Source organism: Streptopelia decaocto, assembly GCF_964273445.1.
Source record: "Streptopelia decaocto genome assembly, chromosome: Z".
In the NCBI taxonomy this organism is placed as follows: Eukaryota; Metazoa; Chordata; class Aves; order Columbiformes; family Columbidae; genus Streptopelia; species Streptopelia decaocto.
The window spans coordinates 67,666,419-67,685,336 of record NC_138657.1 but is presented as its reverse complement, the minus strand read 5'-3'; the positions used below and the strand labels follow the sequence as shown (position 1 = coordinate 67,685,336).

General features: G+C 41.3%; 1 protein-coding gene across 1 annotated transcript; it reads left to right on the top strand.

The window, feature by feature from the left end:
* The first annotated feature begins 1,003 nt into the window (after nucleotides 1-1,003).
* HEXB (hexosaminidase subunit beta) lies at nucleotides 1,004-18,806 on the top strand. The gene is made up of 14 exons (XM_082074271.1): nucleotides 1,004-1,359; nucleotides 1,451-1,608; nucleotides 4,076-4,141; nucleotides 4,858-4,904; nucleotides 5,118-5,228; nucleotides 7,985-8,086; nucleotides 9,316-9,445; nucleotides 11,189-11,369; nucleotides 12,384-12,470; nucleotides 13,051-13,123; nucleotides 13,719-13,893; nucleotides 14,710-14,800; nucleotides 15,014-15,118; nucleotides 18,639-18,806. Exons 1-14 carry the CDS (start codon nucleotides 1,073-1,075, stop codon nucleotides 18,700-18,702), a joined length of 1,677 nt encoding a protein of 558 aa, XP_081930397.1. The 5' UTR covers nucleotides 1,004-1,072; the 3' UTR covers nucleotides 18,703-18,806.
* Nucleotides 18,807-18,918: the final 112 nt, after the last annotated feature.

Below are 18,918 nucleotides of genomic sequence, written 5' to 3'. Positions count from 1 at the left end.
CCAATTGCACTTCAGTGGTTTCATTAGCCCTTCAATTACAGGTGGCTTGAAGCCTGAATTCCTTCCCACTGTGACTTCCAGCTTTCAAACACTTGATTTGCCCTGTGAACACAACTTCCCCAAAATTTCTACTGGGATCTGTCAAAATCACGGAATCACAGAATGTCCGAGATTGGAAGGGACCTCAAAAGATCATCCAGTCCAATCCCCCTGCTGGAGCAGGAGCACCCAGATGAGGTTACACAGGAAGGTGTCCAGGTGGGTTTTGAATGTCTCCAGAGAAGCAGACTCCACAACCTCCCTGGGCAGCCTGTTCCAGTGTCTGTCACACTCCCCGAGAAGAAGTTTCTTCTCATATTTAAGTGGAACCTCCTGCGTTCCAGTTTGAACCCATTACCCCTTGTCCTACCATTTGTTGTCACCGAGAAGAGCCTGGCTCCGTCCTCATGACACTCACCCTTTATATATTTATAAACATCAATGAGGTTCTCTCTCAGTCTCCTCCAAGCTAAAGAGTCCCAGCTCCCTCAGCCCTTCCTCATAAGGGAGATGCTCCAACCTGATTTGGTTAAAGCCTGAAATACTTGACTGCAACTCAGACTTCTGCTTATTCACAGCATAGATTATAACACAATCGGCAGAAAGCCAGCTAAAAAGGAACTTCTGTTCAGTCTGAAACTGTTTCATTGCTGTAGAAGAGATAAATCAGTTTTCCCTTTTACAGAAATGTAACCCAAACAAAGACCTTTCCTTCTAGAAATTAAACCGCTCAAAACCTCCGACGCAGCAACGCTCTCTCGTCGCTCCTTCGAGCAGTTTCACGAGCAGGGCCACAGCTCAAGGAGGAAAACCCTGCAGAGCAACAACGAGCCACCCCGCTCTCGCCGAGGACACCTCCCCGCCCCGCCCCGCCCCGCCCCCTCCTCGGCCGCGCAGCCGCGGGGGCCACTGAGTGGCCAAGAGGAGGCGCTGCCGCCAGGGGCGGGCGCCCCGCCCGTTCCGTGATGGCGGAGGCGGGGCCCGTCCGCCCGTCGGGCCGGTTCCCGCGGGCCGAGGCGGCCGCCGCTGCAGTATGAGCAGAGCTATGGGCCTGGCCGGGCTGCTGGTGGGTCTGTTCCTTGTGCCCGCCGTGCTGGTGAGCACCAGCTTTCGCCATGACGCCCCGCGGACGGAGCCCGCGCCGGAGCCGGCCGAGTGGGAGCCGCCCTCGGGCCCCGAGGACTCGCTGTGGCCCCTGCCGCAGGGGCTCCGCACGTCGGGCCGCCAGCTGCAGCTGGCCCCGGGGCGCTTCCAGCTGGTGCACGGCGCCGGCTCCTCGGCGGGGCCGCACTGCGGGCTGCTGCAGGACGCCTTCCGCAGGTGAGGAGCGGCGGGGAGCGGCTTCAGGCGGCGGCCCGGTGGCGGGAGCGGTCACCTCAGGGCTCCACCGGCGTCTGTGCTTCCCCGGCAGGTACTACGACTACATGTTCGGACAGGCCCTCCGGCGGAATTGGGGCTACAGGCCGTTCGGCCCCCGAGCGGAGGCCGAGCTGTCGCACCTGCAGGTGGTGATCGAGTCCCGGGACCCCGGCTGTGACAGCCACCCGCACCTCGGCTCCAGCGAGGCCTGTGAGTACCGCGTTCCCGGCTCCGGACACCGCACCTGCAGCCTGTGTCTTTCAGCCGTGTCTCCCACGTAGAAGTCATCAGGGGTTTCTTTGAGGAACTGGAAATCACAGGCTCACTGGGGTGCTCCAGAACATTTCACAACAGTGGCAGCCAGAAGATAGTTCTTGCTACTAATGCTGTGGGAAATCTCAGCCCACAGTGAATCACGAAGCTGGTTAGAAGCGTAATCTGTGATTTGTGCGGTTTAGCTGGTGCTCAACTTGTTTACCTGCTACCAGCCTTTCTAGTCACTGTCATTAAGAATCAGAGGTGTTCAGTGCTATTCCCAAAAATGAATGCTGACATCTGAGTAATCAAAAAATGATCCTTTCTTTCAGTACAGGGTGTTGAGTGAAGGCAGACTTGGCTTGTTCATGTGCTCTCTGTAGGAAAAACTACATTTGAATTGAAGTTCAGTTCAGTGGCTTATGTACATTTGATTTCTGTTTTTTGGTGTTGTTTTTTGTTTTTTCCCAGGAAAACCAAAAGTGTTCATTGAAATTCTTGTTATTTGTCTTGCAGTATTATAAATACTCTCTCTTGGTAGCTATAAGTAAGGATTTAAAAACATGATGGTTGTATGTTTTGTTCTGCTTTGCTTCTTTAGTTCTACAACTGAAGTCCAGAGTAGAGAAGTACCCTAAAATTAAGCCGTAATGACCAGAGGAGTCTCTTAACAGAAACGAGGATGAGTTGATAGTAATGCTTTTTGTTTGGGCAGGTTAGCACACAGTTCAACATATTCAATTCATTTCGTGCTGTCTTTAGATAATCTTCTGTACTAGGTGAGGCAGTCATTTGCTATCTGGGACAGAGATGCTTGAAAAAAGATCCTTTTAATCTTAAGTCATACATCTGCAGCAGGATTAATTCCACCTAACTTGCGATAGAATGTACTTATTTTAGATTTACTCTATCTTTTTTGGTACATTTAGCCAAGTAATGCATTTTTTGTGTGCAAGTTTGTCATACATTTCATCACAAATGAGGTATTGCAGCAGAATTGCTAAGGCAGTATATTTTTTTGTGCCACAGGTGGTTGTACTGCTTTACCACTAGCTGAACTTTGAACTGGTTTGGGAGCTTCAGATTTTAGCCGAAACTTGTTGTTCTCTCCTGTCAGGGCATTTGTCAGATCTGTGATTTTTAGATTGCGCTCTTTAGGACAGTTGGAGTCTTTCCTTTTTCCTCATGTAGTAAACTGAGCTCTCCAGATTCCAGCAGGGTTGTAATTTTCTGCTTTTAATGAGATAGCTTGATCAGGGAAGAAACACTGAAGTATGCAGTTATTAATCACTTGCTGGATTGAGCAGTTTGGCTCCTTTATTTTAATAGAGACAGTATGGATCAGTCAGTGGCTGTCCTATAGCAAGAGTATTGGATATGTAATTAAAGCACAAGTTATCTACCTGTCTCAGTACTGACTTCTTGCCCACTTGTGTAAAAGATTCCAAACAGCCATGCAGAACTTGTTCTGTGCTCATTTAAGATACTATATATGTTCAGAAAAAAACCTGCTGTCTTGGAAGTTATTCCTTGACTGAGCTACAGTTCACCACGAAAAGACCTGGAGAGATTGCAGTAGTCTTCTAAGTTTTCTTTCTTACCAGGAACTTCCAGCATATGCAATCTATTTTTATGTTAAAATGAAAGCTTGAGGTACTTTCTTCATTCCCCTTATGGCTTTTCTTTGGTAGTCTAGTCAAAGGTTTTAATTGTATAACTTACAACCAACCATTCTTTCATACTGAAGCAGATTCAACAAATTATTACATAGCAATTTACCCCTCTTATTTTTTTCTCTGCTGCTTCAAATGTGAAACTCTGGTCAGTTTATTATTGCTTTGATGTTTCAATAATAATAGAAATCTGTAGATTTATAGATATAGTGTGTTTTTATGCATGCTCATTAGATGGTGGGGTCTGATTTTTTTTTTTTTCCTTTGTAATTAGACCTTTATAGTAAGCAATTAACAATAATACTTGACAAGCTATATCTCAAAAAAAGAAAGAACATAATCTATAGAAAATGAAGATAAAAGGAGAAGTAAACTTCTGTGGTTAGGTTTGGCTTAGTTACCCAGCACTTATCACCTGTGTCTTAAATGCAAAAATATCACCTGATGTTTTAAATCAGTTGCGTTAAACTTGCTTGGAATTCTGGCTCATGTGCAATATTTAACATTGCCATTATTAAGCACTGTATTTGTTTTATCATCTTACTGATTAACTGTTTGCTTTCTGACTAGTAGCTTGCATTATTTCAGGAGCACATAAATGAAAATTAGCTGCACAGTTTCACCATTAAAAACAGTATTGTTTAGAATTTAATGGGAGATGTGGGACTTGAAGAATCTCTTTTAAGGCCTGTTAGCATGTCAATCCATGCTTACTTGTGGTATAACTTTTCCTTTTTTCTTCTCTTTAGATCAGTTAACTGTAATTGCGCCGGTGGCTACACTGAAAGCAGATGAGGTATGGGGCGCTTTAAGAGGTAAGCTCGTACTTTTGCTATAGAGGTATTTGCTCTGGTCTTACACAGACTCCATGGCAGACTAAGAAGCTGCTGACCACTGAGCCTTGCCCTCATGCAGTCCTTAATGGGAAGCGGATGTGGGCGTAGAGGCCAGAAGGATACCCAGATATGTGTTGGTCAGACCCTCAGTCTGGATGCTCAGCATCTTGGTTCCAGTGGCACACCATAAGTGTATTCTTGCTGTGCTTTAAATCAGCCAAGCCAGGTGCTAAAATGCTTTCTGTTCCACAGTGCAAACAAATGATTCTCCGACTGCACCTAATAACTGAGTGTGCTGGACACATCACCAAGAAGACCATAATGCTGAAGTTTCAGTCTGCTGTCCTTACTGTAATGTTGTCTAAATTAGCACATTTTTCGTGCCAAATCAGAAACTTTGCCAGTTCCAGAAAGGACAGTAACTTCCATACAATTCAAGTATTAAATTGGTACAGCTATGCTGTAGTGCTAATATACAGTAGTTATGTGTAATGGAGACTTCGAATGGTTCTCTCTTCAGACCTTCATCAACAGTGGTGCTTGAGTGATTAAGGAAACTGAAAGAGAAACTCAGCTACAAAGCATTCTTTCTAGCTATGTGAACGCCTGTGAACCGTTAAAGTCCTGTTTTTAAATAGAACGTAAGGACAAGTACTGGGTTGTACTGCAGGTCCCTTTCTTGGATTTTTTCCTAGGTTTGGAAACCTTTAGCCAGTTGGTTCATGAAGATGACTATGGAAGTGTAAGTATTAACTAAAACCACAGTTCTGATAACAAACAACCACATTCTTTGTTTGGTGCTTTTCTAGAAACTGCAGATCTACTTGTTTCATTAAGTAATTTTTTTCAGGAAACGATCATTTGAAAACTGTTAACAAACTAAAAAGCAAGCATTTCTTGTTTAAAATGATGACTGTAAAGTGGGAATTGTAATTTTAAAATCTTGTTCTCGTAGTTCCTTGTCAATGAATCTGAAATTTATGACTTCCCAAGATTTGCTCATAGAGGAATCTTACTGGACACTTCAAGACATTATTTACCATTGAAATCTATTCTTACAAACCTGGTAAGTGGGAAATTTTCTATCATTATTTTAATGAAGTTGTTTTTGTTATTGTTTTTTGCCCTCTGAAGTAGGTAGCTACTGGAGCTTGTGTGGAAAGAGGACCCTGGCTGACTTCTGAAAGGACAGAGTGAACTTTGCTAAGTGAAGTTCAGAACACACACAGAAGAGGAATTGAGTGGGCAGACACAACGACTACTGAATCTGTAAAAGAGGCTGGGATTTGTGGTAGCTTGGGTTTTCTGTATTAGCTGTTGCCTAAACCAGCTGACTTATTTCTTGACGGATGTTTTGAGACATCTGACTGTCACCAAGCAATGTAAGGGGGATTTTGCAAGTCCTGGCTTCAATGCCAGTGGTAGCAGAAAGATTCTATTTTTTTCATTAACCAGGCTCTGGTTGTCCTTTCTTAGGCTGCTAAGAGCAAGCCAGTAATTAAGTAGTACAGAGTAAGGGGGAAAATTGGAAATGCTCATTGGAAGCTACTGTATTCTTTCACCGTGTCCCTTCAAAAAGAATTTAAAAAAAGAAAAGACAAGAAAAACCCAACCAAACCAACCTCACACCTTTCTCTGAAAAGCTTAAGTAAGCACACTAAGAACTCTAAACTCCCACCTTGATGGGAAGGTGATGAATTTGTATAATCATAGCACCCAAAGCTGTGGATTTTTCTGTTCTGTACTCCCCTTTTCTGCTGTTGAAATCCTTGAAGCAGGGCATACTTGGTGGTTTGAAATGGAGGAACTTTTGAGTGGAACAACATGCCGTTTCCTGTCTTTGTGTTGCTTTTCCAAGATGAAATACAGGGTGTTTCCAAAAAATTGACCCACTTTCAAAGCAGTAGTGATTTCAAATGTGGTCCATCTTTTTGAAACACCCTTGTAGTGTTAGAAATTTCTCTTTCATGTTGGAGAACTTTGCAGAGCAGTGGTAAGATGGACAGGGAGAGAGCAAAGGTAAAACCAGCCTTTATTTCTGAGGTCATCCTTGAACTGTGCTCAGAACTTTCCCCTCTATGGATATTTACTTGTGTTTACCTTTAGGATCAGTCCTTGTTCAGCAGGTAGTGCTTGTGTAGTGTTTTATTTACAACTGAGGGTGCTTCAAAGACTCAAGTACTTACTTATGTCAATATTTGTTGTCTCTTTTATGAGTAACTTTTTATGAGTAATTTTTTTTAAGAGTAACTTGACTTTTGAGACTTGCATTTCTAATAATTTTTGTGTTTCTGTAACTATTGGTGTTCTGTTTTCTGTCTTTAAATTATGTGTATGGCTCTAATACTTTCCCAGAGCTACATTTTGTGATGTTTTGCTGATTTAAGAGCAATTGTACTTTTCCTCCCACCTCTATGCCTGTTTGAATCCAGGCTAACCTAATAAAAAACAGCAGTAATCCCTTCACTGACATGTGGTAATTAGATGTACAAGGCAGCGGTTCAAATACATTTCTTGTTTGTGTTCAGCTGCTGTGCTGTATTTCCGGGAAGGGCTTTGTCCTAGAGGAAGGAGTGGCTGAGGGCAGGAGATACAATTTTCTATGTGGAAAGGTAGTATTTGGTAGAAGTGCATGAAGACATGTGGCAATTAAAACTTACGCTTTCTAATAAAATAGATGAGATAATTTTGGGGAATGGACATAGTATAAATCTTACCTTGGATTGGTGCGAGTCCTGAAGAGACTTTGTCGCTTCTTTAAACACAACTTGGTGAAAAAAAGGGGGAGGGGTCCTGTCGCCATCCCTGATATTTAAAAGACATTTAGATGTGGTGCTTAGGGACATGGTCTAGTTCTGGACTTGTCAGTATTAGGTTTATGTTTGGATTTGATGATCTTAAAGGTCTTTTTCAACCTAAAGAATTGTATGAAATAACTGCATTGAGGCAAGGGATTGGAAGCAACTGTGTTGTGATTACTCGGCCCTGAGCAATGTAGAGAACACTTACTCTGTCTGCACACAGCACACTACACTTCCAGTGACTCTAACAGACTTTCATAACTCAGTGCCTGTGTCTAGCTGTCCATCTGGACTCATAATTCTAAAATAAGTGTGTGAACGTTTATCTTAGTTATCTTCAAAAAAGGGAAGTACTGACACTGTAATGACTGAAAATGTAAGGGGAACACTATCTCCTGTGGGGAAAATGCATGTTTTATTTTGCATGCACTTGAAATGGATTCTGCGGAAGTCACTAGCAAGTAGGGGTGTACTGAATAGGAGAAAACTCTCGCATGTTGTTTAGTTTTTGAGTCGAAAATATTTAAGCAGAAAGGCATAAGCTTCTGTAAGCTCAAATAGCTGATGGCGCATAGAGAATTACGCAGATGTTCTGAAGTGGAAAAAATTCATAAGTATTTACAGCAGTTCTCCTTCCACGAGCTGGTGAAGCATCATCAGATCAAGAGTTTGTTGACAGGAGTGATGCAAATAGATGGCAGAGGCATGGAGCAGTAGTATTAACAGGCTGGTATGTTTTGTTGTATGCTTCCGTAATTCGGTGAAACACAGTACACCTTTTCCTCTGTGCTTTGTTTTGTTGTTTGTAGTTTATTATTATTATTATTATTATTATTATTATTATTATTATTATTATTATTATTATTATTATTATTATTATTATTATTATTATTATTATTATTATTTTATGTAGTTGTTGCTTTAGGCATGCAGGATACTGGGACAAGACCATCTTTTTTGCATAACTTTTCTGGGAGTGAGTAAAGTGCTTAACTAGACTGTCTTGCATTGTTTATTACAGGATGCCATGGCTTTTAACAAGTTCAATGTTCTCCACTGGCATATAGTAGATGATCAGTCATTCCCCTACCAGAGTATTTGTTTCCCTGAGTTAAGTGACAAGGTGAGTAAACACCTTTGCAGGCCTTCAAGCAGTAGTGGTAGATTTCTGTTTGTTTCTTTGTTTAACTGGTAGACTTCTTGACACTTGAATAAATGTAAGAGAATTCCCTGTCACCTCTAGGTTTGTAACTGCTGCAGTAGTACTTCTGCCCTTTCTGAGATCTACTTATGTAAGACAATGCGTCTATAAAAGGTCCAAAAGTGAGAGGTTGTTTTTTAAAACAAGGCAGTGCAACATATCTCTTTTTTTCCTGTTTCACAGTAGATTTTGCTAATTATGAAAGCCATCATGAGGTTCTTGCTCAGTCACAGTACGGTAGTAGCCAAATCAAGCACAGGTAATTAAGTAGACTGAGCCTAAGCAGAAAATTCATGATTCTATTTAAAACAAGTGCTAGAATCTAACCCTCATGAAAATTATGTGGGCAGTGCTTGGGCATATGCTGTGAAGAATTTTATAATTCAGAAATTGCACCTGTTGAACGGTGCAGTCAGATTATTTTTCCTGGCAATAGCTGTGGAGTCCTGTCCCATTCCCCTCTGAAAGTTGGAGGGAGGGAGGTAGCCTTTGTTTCAATAGCCTTTTTGAAAGGTTCTTGTTTACCATTATTTTTTTTTAATAACTCACCTGTGGAAACCATTTCCAGATAAACAGAAGCTTAAAGTGCTTTTTGTCATGAGGAGTCATAATGCTTTTCCTACGTTGTTTGGCTCTTTGGCAAACATTTGTTTCACCCAAATGTAGCAGTCTGGGTCACTGTCACATTTGTTGGCTGTGTGTGAGGGGACTAGCACTCGAATTCAGCATCACAAAACATACACACCCTGATGCTAAACTTCCCTGCGTACAGGCAAATTTAAAAAGGTATCTTTCAAAAATCTGGTGGAATAGAAACTAGCTTTTCTGTGTTCTACAGTAACTGAGCTAAGGAGGAAAGGACAGTCTCCTTAAGAGATTGGTCTTAGTTTGGAAAAAGGGGTTAATTTTTGTGTGGTGTTTGTTTGAGGGGGGGGGGTTGTTTGTTGTGCTGTTGTTGTTGTTTGGTTGTATGGGTTTTTTTTCCACTAGTCAACCAAAAAATTTTGTGATTGCAGTTGCACACATGATAAACCAGAAAAGGCCAACTTGTAAAACTGTTCTGCAGTCTAAAATATAACACTTTAATCCAAATGTTGTGAGCTGCTGATGTAATGTTTTGTAAGCTGTCTCTTAATGTGAATGCTTTACAGGGAGCATACTCATATAACCACATCTATACTCCTACTGACATCCGTCTGGTGATTGAGTATGCCCGGTTAAGAGGCATTAGAGTTATCCCAGAGTTTGATACCCCAGGGCACACACAGTCTTGGGGAAAAGGTATGTCCAATAAAGTATTAATGGTTAAAATTGTGGTAAGCAGTGTGTAACAAGCAAATGAACTTGTTAAAAAGCATCTTTTAAAGTGCTGTGAAAGGCCCTTGGTAAGAGGTAAGCAAGGGGCAGATTCAGTGATGGTCATTATCTTCGTGTTTTAGAAGAACTGAAGTTAACAGAGAAAGCTGACGCTTCCTGTGCTGGATGTGTGTGCAAAAGCACAGATATACTCTGTTTGCCTTAGACTTTGTATTGTTACTGTCCCCCCATCCAGTACTCTTGAGTTTAGAGTAATAAGGTAGTGGCTAGAAATAGTGAAGTTTCTGTCTAGTCTAGAGATTTCTGCTTTAGGAAGGGTCTTTTAAAGTGGTTGATGTTTCTGTTTATTAGTTAAGTGGTAATCTTCCAGTGAACAAAACACAGCAAAGTTGGATGGTTCTTCAGTCTCTCTTTTCTGGGTTTCAGAATAATACTTCTCTTGATAGAGAATGCTTGGATGCAGAGAGTGGTGGTGTTTACATGAGCTCAAGGACCAAGGAGGCTTGTGCCTTAATTCAAGGTGCACTGACTGCAATTAAACATAAGATGTTTTTGGCCAAACTGTAAATAGTAAAGATATTTCTAGTGCTTCATAACTTAAGCTTCAGCCATGAGGCACGTCTTGTGCTTGTCCTGTGGAGATATGGCCATAATGCTGGAAGATGCCTCAGGCTCTTCTCACTAGTTTAAAATGAGGAGGAAAGGAACAAGGTAAATACTAAATTTACTAAACAGTCTTTCTGAATCCTTCATCTCATTAAGTCTTTGCTGTTCCAGAGCAGTGATAAAAGCCAGTCTGGTGATATGTGAGGTGGTCTACATTCATGTGAAAAGCAAGGTTCAGCTCCCTTGCCTAAAGTTGATTGTTTCTTGTAGCTTCTTGTGTATTTTTTTTTAATGTGATACACAGGAGCCAGTCCTGGATTTGCTTATGAACCTGGGCAGCTATGCTTTGTTTGCATTCAAATTCAAGATATTGGAGAGAAGTCTTGAGGATGTGTGAGGAGAGTAGTTGAAGCAATCTACCACTGGGGCCCTGTTCGGGAACATGTGCTTAGAGGAGGAACATGCAGCCAAGAAGGTGCTACTGCTGCAACCACACTGTACCAAATAAACTGTACACAGGAATCTCCAGCCTACATATAATAACTTCTTCCTGTTTTGTTATCCTGGCTTGTGTTGCTTCAGCTGTCTTGACTCAAGAACCTGTACTTAGTTTTGATGTCTGTCTAGCCTTCCTTTCTTGCGTAGAGGTAAATTCCTAGCAGACTACCTAGAGGTAGGACATATACCTCCCACCTACTTGGGTGTTAACAAAGCAGAGTAATAAAAAAGAAAAAAGAGGCCTCTGGAGCACAGTCATTGTATTGGGCTTCCTTCCAGTTGGTTTCCTCCCTAAATCCATTAAAGCTTTTTTACTCAAGTAGTCATCCAGAATCTCTTTTCCAGGTACAGTGACATGTTCCATAAATTAGTGTCTATTAAATCACAAATCTAAAAATCAGAGTCGTGATGTCCAGTTAGAGGGTTCTTCAGCCTTGGGCAGGTTGCTTTATTTCATACTGCCACTATTCGATTATACTTAGGATAGATGAGCACTTAAGTAATGAATATTAACCTTTTAAATATGAGTAACTGCCTCTTCTTGCTAGCAAAGCTAGCATATCAACACGGAACTGAATATCCTCTATTATTTGCCTCTATTAGGTCAAAAAGATCTTCTCACCCCTTGTTACAATGGAGAAAAGCCAAGTGGGTCCTTTGGACCTGTAAATCCCATTTTGAATACAACTTATGACTTCATGACTAAATTCTTCAAAGAGATCAGCAGTGTGTTTCCAGATGCATACATTCATTTGGGAGGAGATGAAGTGGACTTCAATTGTTGGTATGGTAACAGCTCAAAGAACAAATATCTAGTGCTTCTTAATCTTGCCTATATCCATCAATTATGGAACTCAGTTGCTTGAGACAGTTTTTCACTGCTTAACCCAATGATCTCCACTCCTGCTTTTGTAACTATTTACAGGCAGGGCATTTGGGATCCTCAACAAGCAAGTGATGTTGTGCAGAATTTTGCTTTGACTAGTAGTTTCATAAATGTTCAGGTATTCTAAAGGATTGCTTTATGAAAATTAACCTGGCAGGAAGGAAGTACTAAAGAAGATAATTGACATTTAAATGCATTGTGTTAAAGGAAAAGCAGTACTTTCAAGTGAGTTTTGCCTTCCAGAAAATCTGCTACGTTAAGTATTACAGTACTGACTCTCGTGTGCTTATATTAGAAGTATGGCATGCATTAATAGAGTTTTTTGAATTGATTGCGAATTTTGAGTATTTTGAAATCTCTCCGCTGGAGTAACTAATAATACAGAATCTGGAGCAGATCTAGTTGGATGAGTATTCAACTTGATCTAGTTAGTATTTTTGCATTCTCTTGTAACATCAAATCTGAACACTCGGGACTTACTTTAATTTTTAAAAAGAGAGAAAACTTCTGGCAAATGCTTTATCACAAAAGTGTTGGTTTCCTTTTGAGATTCTTTATGTCAGTTCTGCAGATCTCTTGGTACTACAGCTGCTCAATTTCCAGACCTGCTGGTAACCTTCCTACAAAGTCTCGGGGAAGCCAGGAACCCCAGAGGTCTTAGGGTTTTGAGGCAGCCTTCCAGAGACTGCTTCAGAACAGGGACTCCAGTAGTTCTATCAGAGAGGTAGGATTTAATTTCGAATCAAAATGAAACCATTTCAAAATACTTAAATCATGTGAGTGTACTGCTTTTCCTCTGTTGTGCATTCCAAGCTATAGTGTGCCTAAGGCATCAGGTAGTGTGCTGTCCATAGGTGGTAATGGTTGGGAAATCTGGTTTAAAACAAAACAATTTTTTGTATTTTTTTTAAGGAAATCTAATCCTGAAGTGCAGGAGTTCATGAAGAAGCAAGGACTTGGCAGTGACTATGCTAAACTGGAATCTTACTATATTCAGAAGTATGGTGGTTTTTTAATTCTTGCTCAGCTTTTCACAGCCACTATCTGAGGGTGGTGTTGACGTGCAGATACTGAAGCTGATTTAGGTTAGCCTATATTGTTTTTGAAAAGTGCCATGTATTGGGGACTGTCCACCTTAATACACTGAATGTAAAGTTTACAACATTAAAATGTGGGACACAAACAAGGCTAGTTGTACACACACTCTCAATGTACTGGGTGTCTTCTACTAGGCATCAGCTTTAATGTTAGCACACAGAGTGGGGAGAAAAGTCGTAAAGTTTTTGCAGCCATTTATTTGTTTCATTCTTAAGTAACATGGGTTTAGACACCTGTGTGAGTTGATGGTAGTTCTGAACATCAGTTTGTGTTACAGCACATGCATATCCTTATATGTGGGAGAACATGCTCTTCAAGGCAGAGAACTGAAGGCCAAAACCAGAAAAACCTGATTTTTCTTGGTCCCCTATGCAATGCTGGGAAAGCCTGATGTGCCTTAGGGTAGAAAAGATTGCTTGCTTTGTTTGCCTGTACTGATCTCACTGAAATTCACAAACATGATCATATTTCTGAATTCTAGAATTTTGGACATCGTTTCCTCCTATAACAAAGGATACATGGTTTGGCAAGAAGTGTTTGATAACAAAGCGAAGGTAAGATGGGAAAATGAATAAGATACTCTTCCATAAGAGCACAATATTGTGGGAGGCTTCCAAAGTAGACTCTTAAATAGTTCGAGTTGTGTCTCTTGGGAATTAAAGCTAAGTCCACTGACTTCAGCAAGTCTCCTCAGCTGTGGGGCCTTCCTTGAACTTACCATTTATTGAACATGTAAAATAGGTGGAACAGGAACATCAGTATTGAAATGCTTTCTAAACGTGAACACAGATAATATGCTTTAGAGCATCAGAGGAGAGGGTAGGAAAGTTGCTATAAGTTTCCCTGTATTTCTTCTCTTACATAACTGTGCTTTTCAGAAGTGGTCAGATAAGTGGTGCGTGTAGATACCTGCTTTCAACACTGTCTATAGTATAACCTAGGCTTCACTAGTCTGAGCTCTATTTAAAACCAGTGAAAAGCTCATCAGCTTTAGACTCTGGGGGAAAAAAAAATGCAAAGGGCAGATTCCAAAGTGTTCCTCTTCAAAGCAAAATACTCAGTTTTGAAATCCATCATCCTTTTTCCTGATAACAGCAATTAGGATTGTCTTTCATGTTTTGGGTTTTTGTTTTGGTTTTCCCTTTTTAGCTGAAACCAGATACGGTAGTCGAAGTGTGGATGGAAAGAAACTATGCTTATGAACTGAGTAATGTCACTGGAGCTGGGTTCACTGCTATCCTGGCAGCTCCCTGGTACTTGGACTACATTAGTTACGGGCAAGACTGGAGGAAATACTACAGTGTTGAACCGCTTAATTTCTCTGGTTTGTTATTTTTTATATTCATGTTCTGTACATGTAACTCTTTGGTTCATATTAAGGTGTAAATGGAAAGAATGAGGCTATTTAGAGTAGTTGTGCAGTCACTATGATGAGATACAGCCTGTAATCAAAGGATTTTAATGTCAGCTAAATGTCTGGAAAATTCTCAAAATAAAAAAATGAAACTTTCAGTTTCTCACAGGGAAAAGTGTTAACGTTTCTCAAGCATCTGGCACACCTGGTGCTTGTGTAAGACAAGATACTGGACTAGGTGAACAGACGCATCGTGCATTGGGGGCAGAGTTGTGCAAAATGGCTGTTCACAGACACTGAGTTCATGTTAGCAAGTTTCTAGAGCATGGGACTGTTCTAGAACAAGACGTGTTCTCTCCTGCCTGAAGGTGACACAAACATCTTATGCTTTCCCCCGGGGTTTTCATTTTGTGCAAGGTAGCTCAGCTGATTAGGGAAAACGCCTGACTACAGCTTTTTCAATTAATGTTCTGTATGTGATAGAGTGAACAGTTTTAATCAGGACTGAAATCCCTGAGGAATGTCAGAAAGATACGGAATGTCTTCAGAGGATGAAAGGTAACATCCTTCCTTACAAAGGAGGGAAATGGGTTATCTGGGCAAAGGACCTGGTGCTTTTCACATGCAGTAAAAAGACTACCAAAAAGTTAGTGCTTAGGATAGATATTTTGTATGATAAAACAAACCAGTGAACATTAATCCTCTCTCAGTATTAGAAAATGAAATTGTTTATATACACACATCTTCTGGGCAAATAGAAATTCTAACTTTCTGCTTTGAATTCAGGGTCTGAAAAACAGAAAAAGCTTTTAATAGGTGGAGAAGCCTGCCTGTGGGGGGAATTTGTGGATGCAACTAACCTCACACCAAGATTATGGTATGAACTGCTTTATCTTTGGATTTTAGAAAGCCAGCTACAATGAGCATTAATTAATCCAACAGGACTGTGTGTTAGTGGTAACAGTGCTCTGTACTGAACCTGAGCAGCTATAAAAATTGATGCTTCTGGAAATAAGACCTCTTATTAAAAACTTTCATCCAATTCTGGTTATAGACTCTACCTCCTCTAAAACTCGTTATATATTTACAGGCCTCGAGCAAGTGCTGTTGGGGAAAGACTCTGGAGCAGCAGGAATGTGACCAACTTGCAGGATGCCTATAGAAGACTGACAAATCATCGATGCCGCATGCTCCGGTGAGGTTAATAGCTGTAGTGAAGTTTGATTCTCATGCCTTGTAACCAGCGTAGTTCAAGCCCTAAACTGCTGGCCTGCTAATGAAGGGAGGAGAGCTACAAGTCCAACTGGACTATGTAAATGTCCTCCCATGTGTTTTTGTATCCTCAGAAGGGGAAGAACAGATACATTAAGACAGGAGTTCTAGACTGTTCTGCAACTAACTCATTCACTTTCTTCAGTGAAATACCAGAACTCATCTATGTATCTTTCCTCTAAAGGAAAAACCAACACCATTATTATGTCAGACAAAAAGGATATTAAAACAGATTTGGGAGGAGCACACATGGGAAAAAGTAGATTTTTTTTTTTTTTTTTAAGTTGTTGTTAATTATTCAATCTAAATAATAGTTAAAACCTGGAGCAGGCAATCAAGTGGAGTTGTTTGCATGAGAGGTGAGGTGGAGTGAGCTATTCTTTCAGCTATTACCTTAGTGTAGAACCTGAAAGGGGTGGATAAGGAGTCTCTGATAAAATTTAATTCATTTATGGCTACTGTAAACAAAGTCACTTCATAACATATTCTTCTCTGCAGTTATTTCCTAAAAAGTACCTGAACAAGTTACTGGTTAATTGTTGCTCATGCTGTCTTTGTATATTCAGTGTTGTAGAAATGGGTGATTCCTGAGTCTTAAGTCCAAGTTTGACTCCACTTTTAAAAGTATACAATCACGAGAGCCTTTTAGGTATTCCTGAATGCTGCTGCAAAGTTGGACTGCAGCAAAAATGCAGCATGCTGTTCAATTTCTCTACAAAGGTTTATGAAAATCATGGAAAATCCCATCTATTTCAAAGTAGGTACAAATTGGCTTTTTAGAGAACAAGGCACAACGGCAGTCAGTCAGCACTCAAAAGTCTGCTCATGTTCCTGTAGATGTCTTAGCACATTTACCTGCCAGAATCACTGACTTTCAGCTTACAATGTAAACTAGCACTTTGGAGTTCTTCAGTCACTTGATTAATCAAAGTGTTAATTTTGGGGGTTTCTTTCAAGCTGGCATTAAATAATGCTATAGTAAAATAGTTATTATGTAAATTGCATTGTCTCCTTCAGCCATGAGAAGAATAGATGGATTGAGAGTTAACAAATGCATGTTAAAAACAAGATTAAAGGACTTTAAAAACTTATGTCCTATCACTTAACAGGGTGGTGCATCTCTTGATGAGGCTCAAAGAAAGCACTGGTAGAACTGAACAGTGAAATGTACTGTGGCTGTACCTCTAGGATTAGGGTTTTATGGTGAACTAAGCCATGCTATTCCTGGACATGGTTAGCTGTTGCTGCATCTCCGTCTTCTTCCTTAGCACTGGCTGCACAGCTGCACAGCGTATTGCTGCACAGGGAGCTGATGCAGATGCCTGCAGATGCTTGGATAGTGCTAGCATGAGAGATGCTTTGCTGGCTTATAAGCTTATGGTGAACAATTCCTGTTATAAACAGACTACCTCAATAAAAGGACACGTCTTCCTGAAAATGATTCCTTCAACGTAGGCTTTGAAGCAGAAAAACATCAGAGAAAACTATTCCCTTTCCCTTGATGAAATGAGCATTCCTTGGAGCTGCAGCTACGGTGCCTTTCATGTGTATGGGGTTTCCTTAGCATTGTGTGAACTCCAAGAGCTGATTTAATCAGTCAGGCTGTTGTAAAATCGTAGAGTTTGGGCAAAGGACTACGTGCCTACTAACATTTTTATATATGGCATATACTGACTATGGCAGTTGTACCAGTCCAAGGAGCCTTTCCAAGTAGAACAGCTCTGGCTTGCTCTGCAGCAGGGTACCAGAGAGTGTGGGAAGGGATAGGTAGAACTTCGTAGCAGCTCCATCAAGGTCACTGGAAGAGCAGTAGCTCTGCCTACCCAAGGTCACTGCTGCTGAACTGAAAGCAGTAACTGCTATTTACATCTAAACTCAGCTTCCTGTAGGAGGATACAGCAGCCCAAATTGCAGAGAAATGGTGGTTGGGAGAAGGGAAACAAATGGGTATATATTCCAGAGACCTAGACAGCAACCCTGTCTTTTACCAAGAGTAAGTCTTGCTTAGGGGTAAGAAGTAGTTCAGCTGAGCTACTTCATTATCCAGTTTCTTCCATAGTGGCTCTTAAGTGCAATTTAAGCAGCAGTATGTATTGTCTTACAATTCACTATAGCAGTACTACCTAGTGCTTAAGCATCCAAGAAGCAGAACTTTGACTAGAACTACTTTAACTCTGAAACCATCTTACTGCACCACCATAAGCTTAAAGATTCATTTATTTGTTTTTAAAGCCACATTAGGACTGAATAATTTATGTTAGTGTAGCTGGAAAAAGTCATGTTCACTAAAACTGACTCCCCCACAAAATAAATAAAAATGGCCTAATTAGAGCTACATATAAAGGAAACTGGGCAGTCACCAACCACATGAAGATTAACAGGGGCAAGTACCAGATTTTGCACCTGGGACATGGCAACCCTGGCTGTACATACAGACTGGGGGATGAGATGCTGGAAAGCAGCTCTGTGGAGAGGGATGGCAAGTTGACCATGAGCCAACAGTGTGTCCTGGCAGCCAAGAGGGCAACCGTGTCCTGGGTGCATCCAGCACAGCATCGCCAGCCGGGCAGGGAGGTGATTGTCCCGCTCTGCTCTGGTGCAGCCTCACCTGGAGCACTGTGTGCAGGTCTGGGCAACATGGGGTAAAAAAGATATAAAGCTACTGGAGTATCCAGAAGAGGGCTATGAAGTTGAGAAGGGTTTGGAGAGGCAGCTGTATGAGGAGCAGCTGAAGTCACTGGTTTGTTCAGCCTGGAGGAGACTGAGGGGAGACCTCATCATGGCTACAGCTTCCTCACCGGGGAGGAGGAAGAGCAGGTGCTGAGCTCTTCTCTCTGGTGATCAGTGACAGAACCTGAGGGAATGGCAGGAAGATGATGAGCCAGGGAAGGTTCAGGTTGGACATTAGGAAAAGGTTCTTCACCCAGAGGGTGCTGGAGCACTGGAACAGGCTCCCCAGGGAGGTGTCACAGCCCCAAGCCTGACAGTGTTCAAGACAAGACCGGACAACACCCTCAGACACACGGTGTGAACTGTGGGGTTGTCCTGTGCAGGGACAGGAGTTGGACTCGATGATCGATGTCGGTCCCTTCCAACTCAGGACATTCTGTGATTCTATGATACATTGGGGAGGGAGCGGGGTGTGCAATGTGCAAATGTCAACTTTTCAGTAAAACCAGTAGATTTTGCAGAACATAAAGACAGCTAGCCCCTGAATATTTCAACCTGTTTTCCAATATCATGTTACATCTAATTGAAATGGAGAACTGTACTTAAGTACAATGGTTGAATAGGGCCCTTTTTCACTCCCTAAATTGTCCGTCTGTTATTTCTTGGACATACTTTTGTTTACACAAAAATGAAAATAAGAGTGCCTATATCTCTCTTCCTGCCTATGCAACCAGTCTGGTGTTTGATAATCACATTCCACTTTGTTTTAACAGCCGTGGCATAGCAGCCGAACCCGTGTTTGTTGGATACTGTGCCCATGAAGCAAGAGGGCAGTAACTGCTGCAAAGACTCATTGTCAACAACCTGAAGTGCCTCAGGGATATGAATATACATACATGCATACTTAGAATTTTCACTTTTAAAATAAAATTACTTGACATTCTTGTTGGAGCAAAAAATTGGGGATTTTAGCTTTTATTAGAAATAAGGGTTCTTCACTGTGAAATCCTGTAACTTGATACCACAGTTACCAATTCCAGTTTCCTTACATTG